We start from the raw sequence: 21,166 nt of genomic DNA, 5'->3' as shown, positions 1-21,166 counted from the left end.
CACACGTCAGCCACGGCTAAACAGAGAGATGGGAAGTGAAGGCCTTTGATGTAGCTGTTGAGCAGCCCATTGACCATTCTCTGACTGATTTCCCCTCTCGAGTCCTTGATTTCCATTAAGCAAACAGTTCCCAAAGTCAAATAACAGCACACACTCAGTTAGGAAATCTCAGATGAGCCACAACACTCCATCTTAATACAATACTTCTTGACGCTTGAATGCTTTCAACCCCCAATACTACCTTGGATCTACTCTGTTCCTTGCCCATGTCAAATTAATGTGTGCAGAATGTTATGCTGAAAAGGTCTACGCATAACCTGGTCTGTAAGCATAGCCAATTTCCAAGAATTAATGGGGTGGTGTAGAAATAATACATATTTTCAATTTTCAAAATTCCTATACACTGAGATACTCACTTACCTAATATTCAATTAAGGATGGTGCCTAGATATTTCTCGGTTCTGTACGTATATTAAAGTAAGGCTGTAAAATTAAGATTATACGGTCACATTCAGAAGGTATAACAAAGGTATGAATTATACTGTGGATTTTATGGCAATTCTTCGAAGACTGGGTAGGTGCTGAGTGGGTGAGTGAGAGAGGATCAGTAACAAAGTGTTCTACTGCCTTGGAAAGATACCCAAATTACTGTAAAACATCAGTTTTGTTTTACTTTCATTCAATAGAATAATCAATTAAAGAANTTTTTTTTGAGCAAGCCATTGCTCAAAGGAGATGAAACTATAGTGTTCAATTAATCCCGGGGGTGTATGGAGTGCTGTTGCTAACCTGTTTCCACGCAGCAAACCCCTAAATTCTCCATTTTAGCAACAACATTAAAAGAAAGACATTTTATCTTAACTCATTAATATTGTAAACTGATTTTCCTTACATTATGTAAGGCATTATCCCCGCCTTGAATAGAATAACGTGACAATGTTAATATCAAGCCATTTGTCTCACCTTCTCCTTTCTTGGGTCTGATTGTGGGTTGTGGACAGCGTGAGGGTGGCAAGGAATGGAAGATAAACTGAGCTCGCTGACATTTCAGCTCTTGTATTTGCCACAAGGAGGCAGTCAAGAACAGCACTGAGTATCTTTCCCTCTCAGTTCTCCTTTTGTCCTTCAGGGAAATATTTGTTCCTCACAAAGACACGGCTTAGACCTGAAGGATCATTAGAGGTCAACCCACGTCAATTGGGTTGGACACGGGTTCACTCCACGGTGCAAATTGCTGGGCCTTTAATGCAATACGCCCCACCATGCATGTCACAGATATTAAAATATATATTTTAAAAAATTAAATACAAAAACAAACACATTCTCTAATTCATTATTCTACTGGATGAACCTGGTTGTCAGTCAATTGGCAGATCGCTTTCCAGTGGGTAATAATCCCTCTAGAAATATGGTCACTCAATCCACAACTGTTTGTGGGACACTGCTGTGCGCAATTGGCTCCCACAAAGTACACGGTCAATCCACTTGACAATATTATCTGTGAAGCCCTTTGAGACGTCTTCAGTGACGTAATAAAGCGCAATATGAAATGCAAAGGTTATTATTTTTATTATTAATCTGACCACTGAGTATAAATAAGGAGGAGAACAGACTTTGTTCCATTTGTAAGCACAACTCTACTGGACATATTTGGTTTCAACTCGAGTAAGTTGTCGAATTTTGTTAGAGGTGTGATACAACCATGGTGTGTTTTGTGAGCAGTTTACTATGTGCAGAGGAACAAGCAAAAGCAGTGGCTATGCAGCACTGTAACATTTTCCACTTCTGTGAGAGCGCTTCATCACCAGTGGATGCAAACTATTGAAGATCAACTCCATTACAAAGGTCAGTGTTTATAGCGTGATACGGTTACCATGCATTAACACATTGGTATTCTGAGAAACATAAACCTCCTTCCTTGGGTCCGACTTAGGATAAGAAAATAATCATCTGTACGAACTGTAAGTGGAGATATTGTCTATCTCTTTGTACAAAATGTCCCCTCCCCCACAAAAAAATCAAAGCGGTTCAAGGTAAGTCAACAAAGTGTAATTTCTTAATGGACTTATGGACTCAACATGCATTTTAACAATCCGGATTTATTTTGCGAGAGAGCGGATGTAATGGGAATGAATTATCAGTAGGTTAGCACACGTACAAAATTGAAAATAGCAACAGAAGCAAAAAAAAGGTATTCAGTGGTGTATGTCCCAATATTCACCAACTAAAAATTTCTTTATATTTCTCATACCATTGGGCTTATCTATGCTGTCGAGTCCCTGCTCTTGTTTGCGCATTTGTTTGGCAATCATAATAGGGCAATGGGGGAAAATATTATGGGATACAATCGGGCATAGCTCTAATTTCCGAGTGCTCCACAACGCTACCACATATGAAGGCCGCTGCATAAATGAAAGTTGTTGCAATTTTAAGATCGTGTCTCTGGGTTTGTACTTAACGAAGGATTATTAGTGAAACTTTATTTGATTTTACCCTCCGTCTTGTTCAAAGCTGTTCGCCCACACAGTCTCCTTGTGTTCATCAATCCCGTTGCTGCCATTCAACAGGCCGTAGACATCTATCAGTTTAAAGTGGCTCCTCTGTTCAAACTGGCAAAGATCACCACCGTTGTCATCGGTAAGAAGCTGGACTTTTTCTTTTAAAATGATTATCCTTTGCTAAATGTGAGAGATTCACCCACAGAATACAAAGTCAATCCACTTTGCAATCTATTCTGTGAAGCGCTTTGAGGCGTCTCAACGACTTGGTAAGGCGCTATAATCAAATGCAAGGATTATTATTATTATGGTATTATGGTTTACATCTGACAATCTTCATGGCATTTTTATAGTGTATGGATTTTTCACAGCAGATTATTATTTTGTCAATCTCAGATTGCAACTTCACTGTGTCTCATCTTTTGAAGTTTAGCTTTATTCTTATTGTCCAATGCTGGGTTATTAGATGTTTGCAAGTATAAAAACAAGACCTATATGACAATTAATATTAATGTTGGATATGTATTTGTGTACCACTGTTACCATACAAGGTGTCAATTTAGGGATGGAAATACAACAATCCAGAACAGAGTTGATATGATAATAAACGTTGCATTTATCCCATATCTTTATTGTCCGAGCCCTTATTCTTGCACCTTTTTTACTACTTTGGGCATTTTCAATTTCCTATGTAACTTATGGTAATTTACCTCTTATTGATGTCCATTATATCTGCTCTCTCACCAAATAAATCCAGATTGTTAAAATACTGAGGAACGTAGAAAATGCAGACGCATGTTATTTAACTAGAGCTAAGAGTATAAACTTAGAGGGCACAAAATAAGCATAAGAAAAGTCAAATAGATTAGAAGGAACGTGTTGCCCCATAAAATAATGCATTTTTAAATCAAGATTCTCAGCAGAGGAAGTTAATACTGTGCTCTTTATTTAAAAAAAAGTATAGCTATGTGCTTAGGATTGAATAGGTTATTTTCCGCGGAAGAAATTGTAATTGTAGTGATAAAACCAAAGAAATGGCATAGGCAATTGACCAGTCAATAGTGGAGATGGAAGGAATGAATAATAATGATGATAGCCACTTTTTGACGTCAAAGTAGTTATTAGATAACCATATTGAATCTTCAAGATAACTAACGTGAATATTTCTTCTTTTTATGATTATTTCTCAACTTTAAAGTAACAGATTATGCAAATCATGCCAGGGACTATATCTTGGCAACAGACTTCCACAAATATGATGGGTGAGTCTTTCAATGGAATTGAATAGATTTGAGACTTCTCAATGACGTGATAAGGTGCTATATCAAATTGCAAGGATTATTATTATAATTGCTAGAGAATAATAAATGGTTCCGCACTAAAAGTTATAGAAACTGGAATTGCAATTTAAAGTTTAAGGAATTAAGCAAAGCTGTTACAAATCACCCCATTTGAGACCGCAGTATTGAAATCTATTGAATCTAAGTTATGAGGAAATGTTATAATGACTCAACAAAGTTTCCAAGATGTTCAGGTAGATTGGAAAGGTGGATCGGGGGAAAGTTTCTCTGGAACGTCTCAAAGACGTGATAAGGTGCTATATCACATGCAAGGATTATTATTATAAAAATAATACCATTTACTTCATTCTTGAGTGTAGTACATTACTGTGTATAGAATTGGCTGCTGCATTCCCATATATATATATATATACATATACAGATACAGTCAATACACTTAAAGAAAACTGTTTAAGTACCTTGAGAATTTTCAATGTGAAAACATGCTGTATCAAATGCAAGGATCATTATTAAAACGGTCTCTCTAGTTTAACTTGTGAAGGTAGAGAATATTCTGTGATTTATTGTATAGCTGTCCATACTTACTCTCTTTCTCAAACACTGTGAATTTACTCAGAATCCTTTCAAAATTCGGCACGCCAGATTTTTAGATTCTCTTCACAGTGAATTATAATTTCAGATGCTGGAAAGAGTTTCTGATGTATTTGTTACTGTTTTATGGTACAGGCGTGATTGATTTACAATGACATGCTCCCGTATGAAGTGTGTGCTGCTGGAACCAGGGAAAGTAATCACTGTGTTCACCTGCTAAAACAGCAACTTTCATCTCCCAGACAGAATAACTGTAGATTCAATCACCTTGCAGTGCCAAAAGCCCTTCCACAAGTAGACACATCCTAATGAAAGAACAACAGAAACTTTCCTCTACCATGGTTGCACTACCTGGCATCCTTGATGCTGTTGACTGTTCCTCCAATGCCCATCTGTGCACCTGCGGAGAATGCACAGGTTTACCTCGCCAGGGGAAAGATTCTTTCCTAACAATGTACAGATGGTGGTGTGATACCTGGAACATCACTGTGGATGGGTGTGCCAATTTTCCTGGCACTCTCTGTGACTTACATATCCATGGCAATTCTAGACTCGCTGGGAAGTTTACAGAAGGGGATTTAACTGGTAGCTGCCCGCCAAGTGAGAGATTAAACCACGGACATCTCAGTACCTGTGTTCTGTCTTGTGCCGTTCACTGTTTCTCAGGTTACCTAAGTCAAGGTGTATGAAACTGTGGCTTATCACATTCTAGAGCAGGAGAGATATAAATGGGAGAGACCCAACCAAGACACTCATTGAGTGCACAGCTGTTGTTGTTTTAAAAATGAGATTTTAGTGCTTAGATTAATTCATTGTTTAGGTAAGGAAATTCCGAGCAGCACTACTAAGAAAAAAGGAAACCAAGTAGAGCTCCGGGCTTATTTTCAGCAGGTATCAAATTACTGAACGCACCCCGAGTCCTTATCTTTCATGACTACATCTACTCGGTCTGGATTTAATTGAAGAGTTCAAAGCGATTCCTGCACCTGTTATAACACTGCCTATATTATTAGCATATCCTACAGTCTGAATGTCATCCCCCATATCCAGAAAGCAATAAAAAGTGCCTCGTGACCCGCAGGAGTGAAGCGTTTTATAAATACACACTCAACAACAACAACTTGCATTTATATAGAGCCCACACACAAGGTAGGGTCCCAGAGCACTTTACCACACTCTGCACCACGCAACTGTAGCAGACCAAATCAATTGAGTATTTAGCCCACGATGGCAAGATGGGAGAGTGACTTCACATCTATGATATTGTTTGTAAGATATTGAAGTCTCAACTACGTGATAAGGTGCTTCATCAAATGCAAGGATTGTTATTATTATAATCAAATATGAGCTGGGAGGGTTTAGGTTGGATAAAGGAGTATAAACACTGAGACGGACTAGCTGGACTGAATGGCCAGCTTTGGATTTGCAGGTTCTATATCATTCTAATATTAATAGAATAATACAATACAATTAACATTTACGCTTGGCATTGCTGTCTAAGTAATTGAGTTGTCAAGGGTAGTGACTAGGATGTGAATGCAGCAGCCGATTCTGCTCTAATAGATAGTGCATATTCTAATATTATGAGATAATATTATCTATTATAAGGGGATTGCTGATAGTTATGATGCCCTCTTTTCATCTTTGAGTGCTGACTGTACTTGATAACTTAGCTTTTTTTGTTGTCAGCGTTGTCTGTGTTGGAGGAGATGGGATGTTCAGTGAACTCATGCAAGGTGTCATCAGGAGAACACAAACTAAGGCAGGAGTGGACCTAAACAATCCCAAAGCACGGCTGGCTAAGTGCCACTTGAGGATTGGCATCATACCAGCGGGTAAGAATTGGTTCGAAGAGAAAAAGTAAGATGTCAGCCCACAACTCATCGCAGCACAAAACACGCTTGAAATTGTAACGTCGATTCTGTTAACATTTGCAAGAGTAATAATCCTTTAAAAAAAATTATAATTTGGTCACTTACTGTTTGTGGGGACACTGCTGAACGCAATAGGCTGCTGGATTTCACCTACAAAATATACAGTTAATTGACTTTCCAGTATATTCTGTGAAGCGCTTTGAGACGTCTCAGAGACATGATAAGGCGCTAAATCAAATGCGAGGAGTATTATTATTGTTGATTTTGTTACATAATCGTGCTCCGCCACTATCAAGCACTCTGGGACGCTGCCCTATGTGAGGATTGGTAAATAAATACAAGTTGTTGCTGTTGTAACCTTTTAAAACTTTAAAACTAACATAATTTTGAACTTGTCTAATTCCTTGAGTCCAACGCTGAAGAAAAGAAAAGCAAAGCAAATTATAATTTACTCTATGTGAAGCTGCAACCAACAATTCCACAGTTTATTGTTACATCCCTCAAGTATAATCAAGATTTCTTTAGTTATAGATAGATGATAGGATGGGTTTCCAGGAATAATGGTATCAAATGGACTTAAGGACCTTCTTCAATTGAAACCCCTTTCGTCATCTTGTGTTTTCTCCCAGTCATTGAATAAAAAATATTTCATCTGAAGGATCCTATTACGCCAGGGTCTGTGATCTCTTCCATGACCTCTGATAAACACTACATAGAATGTGACCAATAGATATAATTACGAGGCATGTTATATATTCTTTCACAACAGTCAACTCAAACTGGACATTACACAGTGCTGACTTAAATGCTCACGTGCCACGGTCTCAACCGCTTTGATTTTACACCTATCGTACGTCCTATTTCTACAACAAAAGTGACAAGAGTCGAGCGCATCCATTGTATTTAACGAGGTGTTACCATATAACATATCAACAATCTCCACACGGGTAGAGACACAGATTAATAATAGAAGCGAAAATCTTATCTTTTTTTTGCTGATGCCTGAAAATGTCAATGCATCTTAACTGTATCATTCTGCTGATTTTACCTTTTTTGGGCTATATTTTTTGACACAAAATTTAATGGTTTCGACACGCGGTTCAATGAAATTTCAATAAGAGCAGGAAAATTAGAACTTTGTTTTATGATGTTTTACGAGGACTCTGGTTGCAAGAGTCGTCAAGAAACAAGAGAAAAGGAGACTCGTGTGTAACATGGATGAAATTACTTTATCATTCAATAACTCCTACAATTCAAAACAGTTATCCCATTAATTGTCTGCTCAATAAAAGCTATCCAACTGCTGGACTTTTATTAATACATTGCTGTTTCTAAACTAGATATGCTATGGCGCTATGATTCAGTAACAGTGATATTCATCGATAAATAAATGCTAGAAGCATTGGCTCAATAAAAAACACTATTATTTTTCCTCTTGCTATCAGATTTAATATTTTGGACGTTTTTGCAAAATGTATTAAAATTTGCTTTTTTCTGCAACTTCCCTCATTCTTTTCAAGGTTCCACTAACTCTGTGTGCTATTCAACAACTGGTGTAAGTGATCCAGTTACATCAGCCTTGCATATAATTGTCGGTAAGCATCACGTTATCTTGACTTTATAGTACTAATATGTATATTAATAGACCTGGGTTCAGTTCCCGGCAGGACAAAATGTTGGGCAAGATTCCTTATTCTACACGTCTCTGTTTACCTAGCAGTAAGTAGGAACCCGGTTGTTAGTTGATTGGCGAATCGCTTTTCCGGGGGTAATAATTCTTTCAAAAAAAAGATAATAAATTGGTCACTTCAATCCATGATTGATTGAGACACTGCTGCTGTGCGCAATTGGCTGCCATGTTTCACCCACAAAATATACAGTCAATTCACTTTACAATTTATTCCATGAAGCGCTTTGAGACGTCTCGAAGACGTGATAAGGCGCCATATCAAATGCAAGGATTATCATTATTATATTGTCAGCCTTGCATATAATTGTCGGTAAGTATCGTGTTATCTTTACTTTGTCTGTATTGCAGTACTTGAGTCTCTGTTGGAATCCCAATATTGTTCTTCATGTGACTTACCCTAAAATAACTGACTCTATTCAACTGGGGTCATCGTATGGGTGTTACTAGATCTGCCTACAGCTGATTTTGAAGACAATCATTACACATTATGATGAAAAATACTGTGAACTGCTTTGAGACTTCCTCCTGATATGAAAGGCACTATATCAAATGAAAGGATTATCATTGTAAATTTTTGTGCATTGGGCATGATATTTAAATACAAGTACAGCCAAATTCTACGATGATAGATTAAACCTAGATTTAGGAGGAATTTTCCTCCAGTTTGCCTCATAAGTGATGTAATATCATAATGTAATATCATAACACTCTTGGAAAAGAGAAGGGAGTTTTTCCTGGACCAGAATGTTGCTGTGAGGAGATTGAGTCCTACATTAGCTTAGAAACACAGTCACAACAATCAACAGGAAGCTCTGTAAAGTGCCTTGAAATGTTTTGACGTGATAAGGCATTATGACGAATGCAAGCTTTATATTATTAATATATTTTATATATGTAAAAGTGCTTACAGAGAATAAATTACACCAATTATTCCTATTATTGTGGCAGGAGAGATACAGTAGTTAAAATGTCATGAGCTTAATGAGGCGTGACTCTTGTTTTTTTGATATCAGGTGACTGCCAGCCTTTAGATGTGTGTTCAGTTCATCAGAGAAACACGTTGCTAAAATATTCTGCATCTTTGCTTGGATATGGTTTCTTTGGGGACATTCTGAAAGATGCTGAAAGGGCTCGCTGGCTGAGGGCATCAAGGTATGATTTATCAGGTAGGAAACAAAGTATTGCACAAGAGAGTCTTTGAATTCATGACTAAGATAGCTGGGGCTCTGCTAAAGAAATGTAACATTTACAAATATTGAATGAAAACACAATTCCTGCTCAACTCATGGGAACCCAGAAATGTCACCCGGTTTTAGCCAGTAAGACTATTTTATCTTAAAGATTGCATGGAATTAAATAGAATAAACAGGGCCATTCGACCCAACTAGTTTGTGTCAGTGTTTTTGTTGCACACAGACTCCACTCCTCCGATTCCCCTCTCTTATATCGTGTGAAAATTCTGAAACTCAGTCTCAGTTTGCAAGCTGGTTTCCCGAAAGAAACCAATATTTCTGAATGAAGACTGAATTTTAGAAACTTGGACAATTTCTTGGGATCTTCATGATATTTGTTGTTTTAATATAAGTCTTGGGAGAAAAAAAAATCCATGCAAGATTCACGTTGTGGGAAGTCTGACGCCTGTGCAAATATGCTGGTTATTTCTGAACTAAAAAAAGCGAGTTTAACATCTAAACCTAGATTTCCACTATTTTCTGAAGGCTGTCCTTTTTTTTGTCTCTCTTTCTAATGAGAACAAAATCAGCACAAGAAGCATTTCCTCATAATGGAGAGACTTGGAGTCATACAGTTATACTTGTTGATCTTCTCTCCATGCTTCAACATCAAAACAACAGCACACGTCCAGTGTTGACTCATGAATTCAACCCACATGATGTTTGGGGGCAATAATACCTCCATTAAAATGGATTGAACCAGAATTCTCCCAATCCCCCTCCAACAGCAACAAAAGCCTTTTGAGCTATGTACTCAACGGGCAATGTGATTAATATTCATCAACACCATCGTTTCCCTCCCCTCCCCAGACAAGTCAAGGAAATGGACATGATAGCGTGTCGGTAAGGCACAAGACAGATCTGAGCACTTTCTGCTTCTTTCAAAAGATTTCTTTTCAACTATACCACTCCAACAGATTCTACTACCCTCTGTGAGAATCAATGCACACTGCTTGCTGTGAGTTGAATTAAATTAATGGCTGGACAGCCCCAGCGCTCCTACAATTGTGCAGATTTAATGGGGTTATTTGGATGATAAGCCTTTTACAAAATCACTACAGATCACCAGTTACAAAATTGGCAGAAACTTAATACCATCGATGGCAAACATGCAGCGTACACAGTGCTCCCCACCCTCTATAAGCTATGTTTACGTATGTTAAACATCTGGTTTAACCTAAACAATTAGCAGAAGCTGACGCAATGTGTAACAACTTTCCTCAACATAGCTAAAGAGTTTGCATATAGTTCCCAATCCACTGGACCAGCCGAATGGAAATCATTTTATTTTAAACCTGATTTACGGTGCAGTTATATTGCACAAACTGTTTTGAGACACTGCCTGGACCAGGGAGCAGAGGCACGCAGTTGGGTAACTGTTTTGAGGCACTGCCCTGATAGATGGCAATGCAGCAGTGCATTGATTTTCAGCTCACTGTGGTGAAAGTAGAGCTCAGTGTCTCTAAGCGTATAATGCCCACATGCAAAAAATCAGATCGGTAAAAGCAAGGTCGAACGGAAAACACACAAGTGCAGAATTCGCACTCGGAGGATGAGATATTAAACCAAAGTCCCATTTTCCTGTTCAGGTGGACGTCAAAGATCCCACGGCACTATTCGAAAAGAGAAAGGAAGTTTCTCTCTCCCGGTGTCCTGGCCAACAATCCCCCAAATAAAATTTGTCACTCACTCCATGGCTGTTAATGGGACATTGCTGTGGCCAAGTGGATGCCACGCTTCACCCACAAACAGACACAGTCAATCCGCTTTACAGTACATCCTGTGAAGCCCTTTGACGCGTCTTAACGACCTGATAAGGTACTAAATCAAATGCAAGGATAATTATTAGTAGTATTTCTCACCTGGAGCACTAGATGGCAGCAAAGTGTTTCATCTCAAGGCAAGGCAAGCTCCCTACCCTGGAACGTAGCCCCCAGTTGGTCGGTTGGGAATACCATGGATAGCAGGAAAGAAATCCCCTGATTTCGACAACTAAAATTTGTTGGCAAGCAAAATATAAAAACACAATCCTGCAACATAGAGATTCTTGTTTGCCACTTTTCTCCTGGCTTCCTCACCTCTAGATTCTGCCATGATGGACTGTGATGGCTCCATAGGCACTGGTACTTAGCCAAGTGGCTGATCGTCTATTGTGGAGGGGTTTACAGCTGAGCTTCATCCTATATGCACATGATACAACTTCCCATCAAACGCTATGGAACAGCAATCAGTCGTAGATTATTATTATTATCTGCTGTGCGCAATTGGCTGCCGTGATTAGCCCACAAAATATACAGTCAGTTCACTTTACAGTATATTCTGTGAAGCGCTTTGAGACGTCTCAAAGACGTGATAAGATGCCATATCAAATGCAAGGATTATCATTATTTATTATTCCTGTCTTTCAAAGTGATGCAGAGGCACTTCAATTCTTGACTGTAACATTATCTATTTCAGCCCACCTTTTGATGACAAATATGTTGCCCTTTGATAAAAAATAAACACATAAAAATAGCGAAACGTGTTTGTAATATTTTGAATGCAACATTCTGGCTCATGGTTACAGCAGCTTAAGGAACATTGGCCTGTTGTGAGTTACAAGTAACCTCTGCTTTAATAGATGTTTTGGATCCTGTAAGATCCTGGTTGTGTGGATGTATTAAAAAATGAAAGGGAAAATGAATTGCAGATCTGTTATTGAGCAAAAGACATTGTGTTTTTTTTTCCCCCCGCAAATGATTTTAGGAATAAAAACATTTCTTAAACACCAGCTCTACGAGGGGAATATCTCGTTTCGACTGGCGACTGGTAGAGTGGGGAGCCCAAGAGACAAGTGCCGCTGTCTAACAGGGTAAAGGCAAAATAGCTCATATACTGTTAACCTGCATTGTTAAAATTCTAATAGCATGAAAGGCACAATGGGTTAGGGATTTTGATTTAACAATAAGGAACCTCAGGGCTACACCTCGAAGCCCTTTAGCTCTGCCGGCCATTATTCTGGAAATCCCAATGTGCCTTTATTTAGTCAGCTTCCCACGGGTCAGATGGGGAAGCTTGTCAGTATTTCCATAAATAAATCTCTATAAATGCAAATGGGAACAGGCTTTAAGCAATGAAATGCACTCGACACAACAAAATAACCAGTTCAATCATGGCACGTTTATGATGCATCGGTAAACACAATCATAAGAACGCAATTCAAATTCTGCCGACGTGCAATTCTTTCCGACGTGTGGAGTGCTCCAGCGTTATAGCAATAAGGTTTTCTTTGCTGCTACGAGGTGACACGAGACAAACTGTCCCTTTTTCTGGAAATAAGTTGGCAGCAAGCAGGGTTTTGTGTGAAGCAGCTGTGTAGCCGTATTTAATAGTCATGATTTGCTGCCAAAGATCAGTCAACCGTAAACCATTTCAATAGTACAAAATCGCTACTTGCGTCTCAAATGAAAGATATCCCGGACAATCTACGATTTGCATTGTTAAATGACCTTGTACGTTTAAGGACATGTGCCATGCATATGTGAAACGTTTACAAAGATATGCAGAAGAAGCAAATATAACAGTCTTACCTTACCTAGAAGTAAAATTAGTCGATTGGCGGATTGCTTTTCAGGAGGTTAATAATCTCTCAAAAAAAATTGTTCCCTCAATCCACAACTGTTTGTGGGACATTGCTATGGGCTATTGTCTGCCATATTTTGCCCACAAAATACACAATGAATTCACTTTACAATACATTCTGCAAAGCGCTTTGAGATGTCTCCAAGACGTGATAAGGCAATATATCAAATACAAGTATTATTATTTTCAATTGCTTCACATCTTACGTCAAGACAGTGATCTTTTCTGTACTTGTGTTGTTAGTTCACAGGCCGTCAGTAAAACTGTAGTTGCTGGAGTTTGATTACATTCATTTTGAGACAATAGGGTGTAACAGCAGCCGTGAATCCCATTACAAGCATGGAACAAAAATGTTTGTTAAAACGTTATTGAACACCTTCTGATAGACCCCAATAAGATGGAATGCTGGGATCTGGTTCATCAACCCAGACCAATGCATTGTAATGAACCTTTCCTGTTATGTGGAAGTATTAAACCCATTTTATAGCAACAATGCATGTCACTGAATTTATTATCCACCAACATGGTCAAGCCTCTGTTCACCTAACAGTAAGTAGGAACCCTGTTGTTAGTCGATTGTCAGATCGACTTATAACATTTATTTGTAATGATATATTGGCATTTATATTAAATACACTTTTCCTTTGATTACATTTTGTCTGCTTAAGATCAATAAAAGCACTGTAAAGATTTTCATCTGCTAATCCTGTGACAGGTCAGTTTCTGCTGCTCAAGAAACATGCCTAAGTACATCGCCATTCTGAATAATATGCAGAATTAGGTTTGCTATTAAAATGTATGGACAATTAATCTCTACCTTGAATTAAATGCTCTCTTTAGGCAGGGATTCCCACTAACAGGCTTGTACGCTATTTAAACTGAATAACTGGGGTGTAGAAGTATTAAATTATGATTGTCTTGTGCAAGTAATTAAAAGACATCAAATTCAGACCTAACCTTGAGGCATATGACCCGAACAATCGGATAGTGTTGCTTTCCGTAGGTTTCACAGAGCGCCGAAGTTTAACCCACTCAAATGGCAAAATCCCAGTACGTTAAACAGAATGAACATCAGTTAAACTAAGTGTACCGACTTTCCAAAACTTCTCCACATCTTTATTCCGAGTGCCAGGTTTATTGTAGTGAAACGATGACAGTGCATATATACCCCGTGTATGTTATGTATGTGTAATGCAACATATTGTTGGCACAGAAGGGATTAGGTTATGAATTCATTGCTGAACGAATGTTGGGGGAGATTTAAAACTGCCATTCGGCATTTCTTTGAGCACAATTTGCTTTGTGTAGGTGTACCATCTGCAGTGAAATTGGAAGAAGACTGAATCAAAATGAAAATGAGGATGATAACGGTGAGTCTTTCACAGAACCATGAACACTTCTGAACATTGATAGCACTTTAAAGTAAAATCCCTTCATGCCCTGGCACTTCCCTACCTCTCCAACCTGCTTATTCCCCAACCCACTATCCATTGCCTCTGCTTGACTGGCTCCAGCCTCCTGCATGTCCCTCATGCCCTCCGTTCCACTATCGGTGGCCGTGCTTTCAGCCACTACCCCCTGAAACTCTGGAACACTCTTCTTCTATCCTTCTGCCTTGCCCCTTCCTCACCCATCTGCAGGTCACACCTGAAGACCTTCCTATTTGACCGTGCCTCCGATCACCTCCCCCTCCCCCCAGCTTGGCATTGTCAAGTGCTCGGGGACGCTACCTTGCGTGAGGAACACTGTACAAATGCAAGAAGGTGTTATTGCAAATATGGTATTTTGCTTTGCTCGCTATTAAGGAAGAGGCAGAATGGGATTTCTGTTAAAGTTCGACTTTTCTCTAAACTGCTCAAAATCAGAAACCGACTGTCGGCTTTGCTCTCGCTTTACGTCAGGAATTACCTGCGTTCGAAAAGCCATGGAGAAAATTAAGAGCCAAGTGTTAGTTCTTGAGGGGCTTCAGGGCTCAGTGATTCAGACAGTCTGTCACTAGCCTGTTACCCAAAAGCGACAAAATCCATCCCACAGAAATGAGGGGAAGATCAATGGCAGGTATTGAGGATCACAAGGTAATCTCAAGGATCTAGAACCTGAGTGCGTTGTCATCACGAAGAGCCGTGAAGGTGATTTGTATACAATTCTCCAATTCAGCAGCAGCTATCTGCAAACTGATTGAGTCTTTCACCAACTAGTCCGCGTTCGCCCACAAATATACAGTCAATTCACTTTACAGTGTGTTCTGTGAAGCGCTTTGGGACGTCCTCCCGACGTGAAAAGCGCTATATCAAATGCAAGGATTATTATTATTATTATAAAAGGGAACTCCCTAAACAGTGCAACATGAGGAGTGGGGAGTGGTGGGGTTGAGACCAGGACAGTGGATTAATTTAAGAAATAGTTTGATGCTGCAATGGAATATCGGTACGTTTAATATTTGGGAAGGATGAGATCAAATAGATCAAAAAATCTTCTTTGCCTGAATTTATACTGGATCTTTTAATGTCCTCTCTTTTTGGTACTTTAAATAAATTGCAAACTTGGTCGGACCAGATACATTTAGCCCAAACTGACTCTTTTTCCGCAGGTGATGAAGCAAATTGGAACGAGCTGGAAGGGAAATTTTTGGCAATCAACGGAGCTTGTATCAGCTGCTGTTCTTTCCGTTCTTCACAGGGCCTTTCACCTTCTGGGCACTTAGCAAACGGAGCCTTGGACCTCATCCTGGTCCATAAATGCTCAAAGTTTAATTTTCTACGACACCTATTCAGGCACGTCACGAATAACGACCAGGTACAAGTGCAAGACCAGCGATGAAATGATGCCATGTTTTACTTTGTCAAAGGACTTAATTTGACTGGAATGATACTGTTAACATATGGGGCCTGAAATATGTACTGAGCCAAATGCTTATTACTGTTTGTGGGGACGCTGCTGTGCGCAATAGGCTGCCGCAGTTCCCCCACAACATTCACTTCACAGTATAATAATAATAATAATCCTTCGATTTGATATAGCACTTTTCACATCTTCTAGACATCTCAAAGCGCTTCACAGAATATACTGTAAAGTGAATTGACTGTGTATTTGTGGGCAAAACGCGGCAGCCAATTGCGAACAGCAATGTCCCACAAACAGTCGTGGATTGAAAATGACCAATTTATTATTTTTTTTATTTTTTTTTGGAGGGATTATTATTATGTGGAGTAAGGAAACTTGCCCAAGGTTTCGCCCCGCCTGGAATTGAACCCAGGTGTCTCGCTTGCAAGGCGAGTGCTCTAACCACTGAGCTACAGGACTCCATTCTGTGATGCTCTTTGAGACGTCTCGAAGATGTGCTAAGGTGCTATATTAAATGCCAGGATTATTATCATTAGTATTATTATAATAGTCAGAGGCCCAACAGAGGTACAGGATTTTGATGATTTAAGTCGTCCATGTATTCTCTTAAGAAAAGATTCCTGGTCACAGTAAATTATTGGCAATGGGTTGCGACACTGTGCCCTTTTGCCCTTCTTTGATGTCAGTGTGCAAATCACTGCAGTGTGCACCCGTTTGTCCTCTCAATGTCAGGTGCTATATAAATGTAAATTGCAAATTTGGATTGTATTGCTGTTAGAGAACGCAAAAGTTGGCCAAAATGAAATCTAGGATCTCTGATACATTGGAATGCACCGCAGATTCAGGGTTAAGAACAGTCGTCCCATTCCAACACAGTATTGTTCAATATTGTTTTAAGAAACTGTGAGATCTTCTTCGTTCTATCCCCTGTCATGGCTGAAAGCAGCAATTTCCTTCTTCTGGTCAGACAGCATTTATGGAGAGAGGAAATTGAGTTAGTTGTTTTGGAGTAATTGGTGAAACGTACTTTAATTTGAGTAATTCTCTCGCAGCTTGACTTTCCATTTGTGGAAGTTTACCGAGTCCGAGAGTTCAAGTTCCTGCCCTACGTCATGAGTAGTAGAGAGATTGCCTTGAAAAAGCAGAAGAGGAAATCTCATTTTAGAAGAAACATTTGGCGTAGAAACGTAGGAAGAAAGAGCAGTAGCTGGAACAGTGATGGAGAGTTGATTATGCCGGCAGCCATTGAAGTCAAGTGAGTCTTTCTCTTTCCCTGAACTCTATTTCCATCCAACCGACTGACAAGTGGTCCCTCTCACATTGGTTAGAGCACTCGCATCACAAGCCAGAGGACCTGCGTTCGATTCCCGGGCAGGGCGAAACATCAGACAAGTTTCCTTAATCCACATGCCTCTATTTGTCCAGCAGAAAGTAGGTTGTTAGTCGATTGCAGATCGAGGATAATAATCGCTTTTTTAAAAAAATAATAATTTGGTCACTCAATCCACTACTGTTTGCTGGACAAAATATACAGTCAATTCGCTTTACAGTATATTCTGTGAAGCGCTTTGAGATATCTTGAAGGCAATGAGGAGGCACTGTATCAAATGCAAGGATTATTATTGCTTTACAGGACAAGCCTCAATTCATTTATTTTTTCTTTCAACCGGTAGGGTATTTTTCTTCCCGGTCCTTTCATGTCTCCCATACCTTGCACTACTGGCAAATGATTCCTACCTTGATAATCTTGATCTGGGAGAAAAAGTTCTTTCCAAATCTCTGCTTTGCCTTCCGACTCACAATCTTAAAGAGGTGCCCTCTGGATTCTAACTCTAAATTCACCAGCTCTGCAATGGGTGCCATCATAAATGCTAAAGACAATAACGTAAGCAAGAGCAAATTATTGAACACTTTAAATCACAGCCCTATTACACTTCACAGATTTAAAATTTTATACCAAATGGATGCTCTGCCTACGTTAAAGATACTGTTGTCGCCTAACGTGTGACATTTATATGTTAAGATTGATTCTTCCAAGTGACATATGCTCTAAAAGTATTTGTTTACACAGCAAAGGTCAATTTTACTCTTGGGTGGGATTTGTGCACTCGCGCTGAAACTGAACAATGTTGTGATGACATGAAAATCTTTGCAGGCTAGGAAGAGAAATATCAAAATGCAATCATGGTTCAACTGTGCTAAAAGCATGAAAACAAACAAAAAACAAAATAAATCCTGGAGCATCCTGAGTCAAGAAATTTCTTACAGATAAGAAAGGCTTTGGACTGCTAAAAATAAAAACAGGTGTAAAACATTTGTTGTGTCCTGCAATACATTTCCAATTCAAATAGTTTTTCTGACATGAGGTGTTGGTAAATAAGAGAGATGACTGACTAAGTGTATTCTTAGTAAGACTCTACATAGCTCGAATAAAGAAGACAACACATGTGTGCCTCCTGTTGGTATGGTATATGAATCGCAAGTGGTCATTGTTCCTTTAACTGTTTTACTGTTTCCTCCTTCAACTGAATTGTTTTATGGTTGCTCCTTTAACTGAATTGTCTTGTGTGTGCCAATATTCACCTACAACGTGTTTGATTAATATTATTTCTAATGAGTTTAGTGCCCTTTATCATATTTGCCGTTTCCTGTAAAGTGCAATTACTGTATATTTGTAGGCAAACGTGGCAACCAATTTGTGCACCACTGTGTTACCTCAAACAGCCATGAAGTGAATGAGCTATTTTATCCGTGGGATTGCTGGCAAGGACACTGGAAGAAACTCCCTTTCAACCACGTTGATCTGAGAACAGACCCATAATTGGGCTCTCTCGTTATAGCACTGAAAACAGCCAGAGAGATGCATCAATATTTTCATGTTGCCTTCATGTAAACATAGCACAAAATAGTGACTCAAACTGTAATTCAAATCAACATAAAAGCGTTCATACATAAATCACTGAGTAACTTTGTAAACGTCTCCTGTTCATGAGCTAAAATATACGCTTCAAGAACAAAGAATGTATAGGGATGAACTATTAGATGACATTTTAAATTAGATAAATTGTAAACAAAAAAATCCTGTCAAATGGAAAGCGCCAAGCATGAAGTCATAAGGCTTTTTTAAGCATGATCAGTTTGCAGCATTTGCACGAAGATCCACTTATATTGTGGAGTTCTGTAGCTCAGTGGTTAGAGCACTCGCTTTGCAAGTGAGAGACCTGAGTTCAATTCCAGGCAGAGGGCGAAACCTTGGGCAAGTTTCCTTACTCCACACAGAGCCTAATAATAATTCCTCCAAAAAAAACAATAATAAATTGGTCATTTCAATCTACGACTGTTTGTGGGACATTGCTGTGCGCAATTGGCTGCCGCGTTCACCCACAAATATACAGTCAATTCACTTTACAGTGTGTTCTGTGAAGCGCTTTGGGATGTCCTCCCGACGTGAAAAGCGCTATATCAAATGCAAGGATTATTATTACTATTATTATTATATTGGAAATAAAACAGCATTATGTCTAAAATAGTCCTGTCTGCCTGTTCAGATAGATGGTAAACGATCTCGTGCCACTATTTGGAAAGAGAAGGGAATTTGTCTCAGTGTCCTGGCCAACAATCTCCCTCAAAAAATTGGTCACTCACTTCATGGCTGTTTGTCGGATATGGATTGACCACCTCATTCACCTACAAAATACTAAGTTACTCTACAGTTACGTAAAGATATACAGCACAGATTTAGCCGGTATTAATAATAATAATCCTTGTTTTTGATATTGTGCCTTATCACGTCTTCGAGACGTCTCAAAGCGCTTCAGGGGAATATACTGTAACCTGAATTGATTGTATATATTGTGACTAAAACGCAGCAGCCAATTGCACACAGCATGATACTCCACATGAGCCCCAACCTCTCCTATACCCCTGTATTCCCCTCTCCCTAATGTATAGTCCGTGAAGTGCTTTGCAACGTACATTCAATGTGAAAGGCGCTATATCAAATGCAAGGATTATTATTATTATTATTATAGTAAACATTCTATTACTTCACCTTATTGGGTTTTCTCCTTTTCTTTTGTAGGGTCCACTGCCAGCTGATTAATCTGTTTGCCAGAGGAATAGAAGCTGTGGGTTCCAAAAATGTCAAGTCCTGCTAGGGAGTTAGGACATAGTTGAGCAGGGTTTGAACTACATTGCAAGTGATTGTTTTGTGCTGGGGAGCATGCTGTACCTAGTAATAAAATCTACCGGTGGACTGTAAGCTGAGTGGAAGAATTTGTTTTTATTTGACGTGTAACAATCCTTGCTTTGCAACATCCCATGATTTATAAAGATCTTACTAAGACTGTGCAGCACGGAAACAAGCCCCACTCGTCCTAACCAGTCCTTGACGGTATTTCGACTCCACATGACTCTCCAACTATAGCTTACTCCCTCCCATACCGTTCTGTTTCCCTCTCCCCCATGTGACGGTCTAGCTTCCTCTTGAATCCATAGACACTGATTCAACCACCGCTTCGGACAGCGTGTTCCACAATCTAATTATTGTCTGCATTAAGTAGTTCTTCCTATATAATCTTAAGCACTTTTGTCAGCCCCTAACTTCTAAAACTCCATCACTCCATTACCCCTCTTGTCTTCTTCCCCCCACCCCCATTTTTCTTTGAATCCAACCTTAAAACCTACACCTACAGTCACCTCTCCCTTTACCCCTCTGCCTTGACTGTTACAGTCATTGTGAAGCCCTCCGAAATGTTATCCTATGGGAAGGGGGCTATACAAAATACAGGTCATTTTGGGGTTACATGACTACTGGTTATTGCTCCTCCAAAGCCATCAAACAGCAGCCTTGTCTGGTTCTGTGACAAGGGGTTCCTCTGACCACTATATCATGAGGGGGAGAGAAAGAGGGAGTGGAGGGGAAGCTAATTTAATAGCTTCAATAAATCCGAGCTAAATAACTGGGCGCTGAAGTATGAAGAGATATCTTCGGCAGCTTGCTGCTGCGATGCTCCCCAGAGCTGAAAACTTCTGTGCTTTGACAAGCGACTCCGGGTGGGAAAAGGTTGTAGCACCGGGAGCCAGGGTTTCACCGACGCTAACGGACCATTCAGCCGCTCAAAAGTGTCTGCTGTGATTCCGTGTTGTCTCATGAACTGCTGAGATGTCTCTCTTGGTGGTAGGGTACCATCTGTCACTCTGCCTGCTGCCAACTCTGCACTGCAAAGACACACACAGAGGAGAAACTGCAGGAGCAAAGGAGGAGGCAAGAGACTGGGAACAAAATAACTCATCTGATACGTTTTAACCCAAGACAAAGGTAAGAGTTGCTCGGATGCTCCCGTCTAGAAAGTTGCCCGTTCAGTTCACAGAGCTGGGCTGTCACCGTGTCCATCCGTCTCACTCGGTGGCTTTGGGCTATTTCACGCTTAAACCGCAGGATGGTGGACCTCAAAGTCAAGGAAAGATTAACAGCATCAATCACAAGATATCGGAATAACAATAATAATCCCTA

The 21,166-nt window shown here is 39.5% G+C and overlaps 1 protein-coding gene across 1 annotated transcript; it reads left to right on the top strand.

Annotated features, from left to right (window-relative positions):
• Positions 1 to 1,702: 1,702 nt before the first annotated feature.
• LOC103179174 (ceramide kinase-like) lies at positions 1,703 to 19,898 on the top strand. The gene is made up of 11 exons (XM_042342253.1): positions 1,703 to 1,769; positions 2,512 to 2,637; positions 3,697 to 3,760; positions 6,080 to 6,225; positions 7,785 to 7,859; positions 8,968 to 9,120; positions 11,932 to 12,037; positions 14,116 to 14,177; positions 15,398 to 15,603; positions 16,704 to 16,906; positions 19,733 to 19,898. Exons 1-11 carry the CDS (start codon positions 1,703 to 1,705, stop codon positions 19,806 to 19,808), a joined length of 1,284 nt encoding a protein of 427 aa, XP_042198187.1. The 3' UTR covers positions 19,809 to 19,898.
• The last annotated feature ends 1,268 nt before the right edge of the window (positions 19,899 to 21,166 follow it).

The sequence above is a fragment of the Callorhinchus milii genome, unplaced genomic scaffold (assembly GCF_018977255.1).
Source record: "Callorhinchus milii isolate IMCB2004 unplaced genomic scaffold, IMCB_Cmil_1.0 Scaffold19, whole genome shotgun sequence".
Taxonomy (NCBI): Eukaryota; Metazoa; Chordata; class Chondrichthyes; order Chimaeriformes; family Callorhinchidae; genus Callorhinchus; species Callorhinchus milii.
Note: the sequence above shows the minus strand (reverse complement) of the source record. Positions and strands in the feature narration are given on the sequence as shown.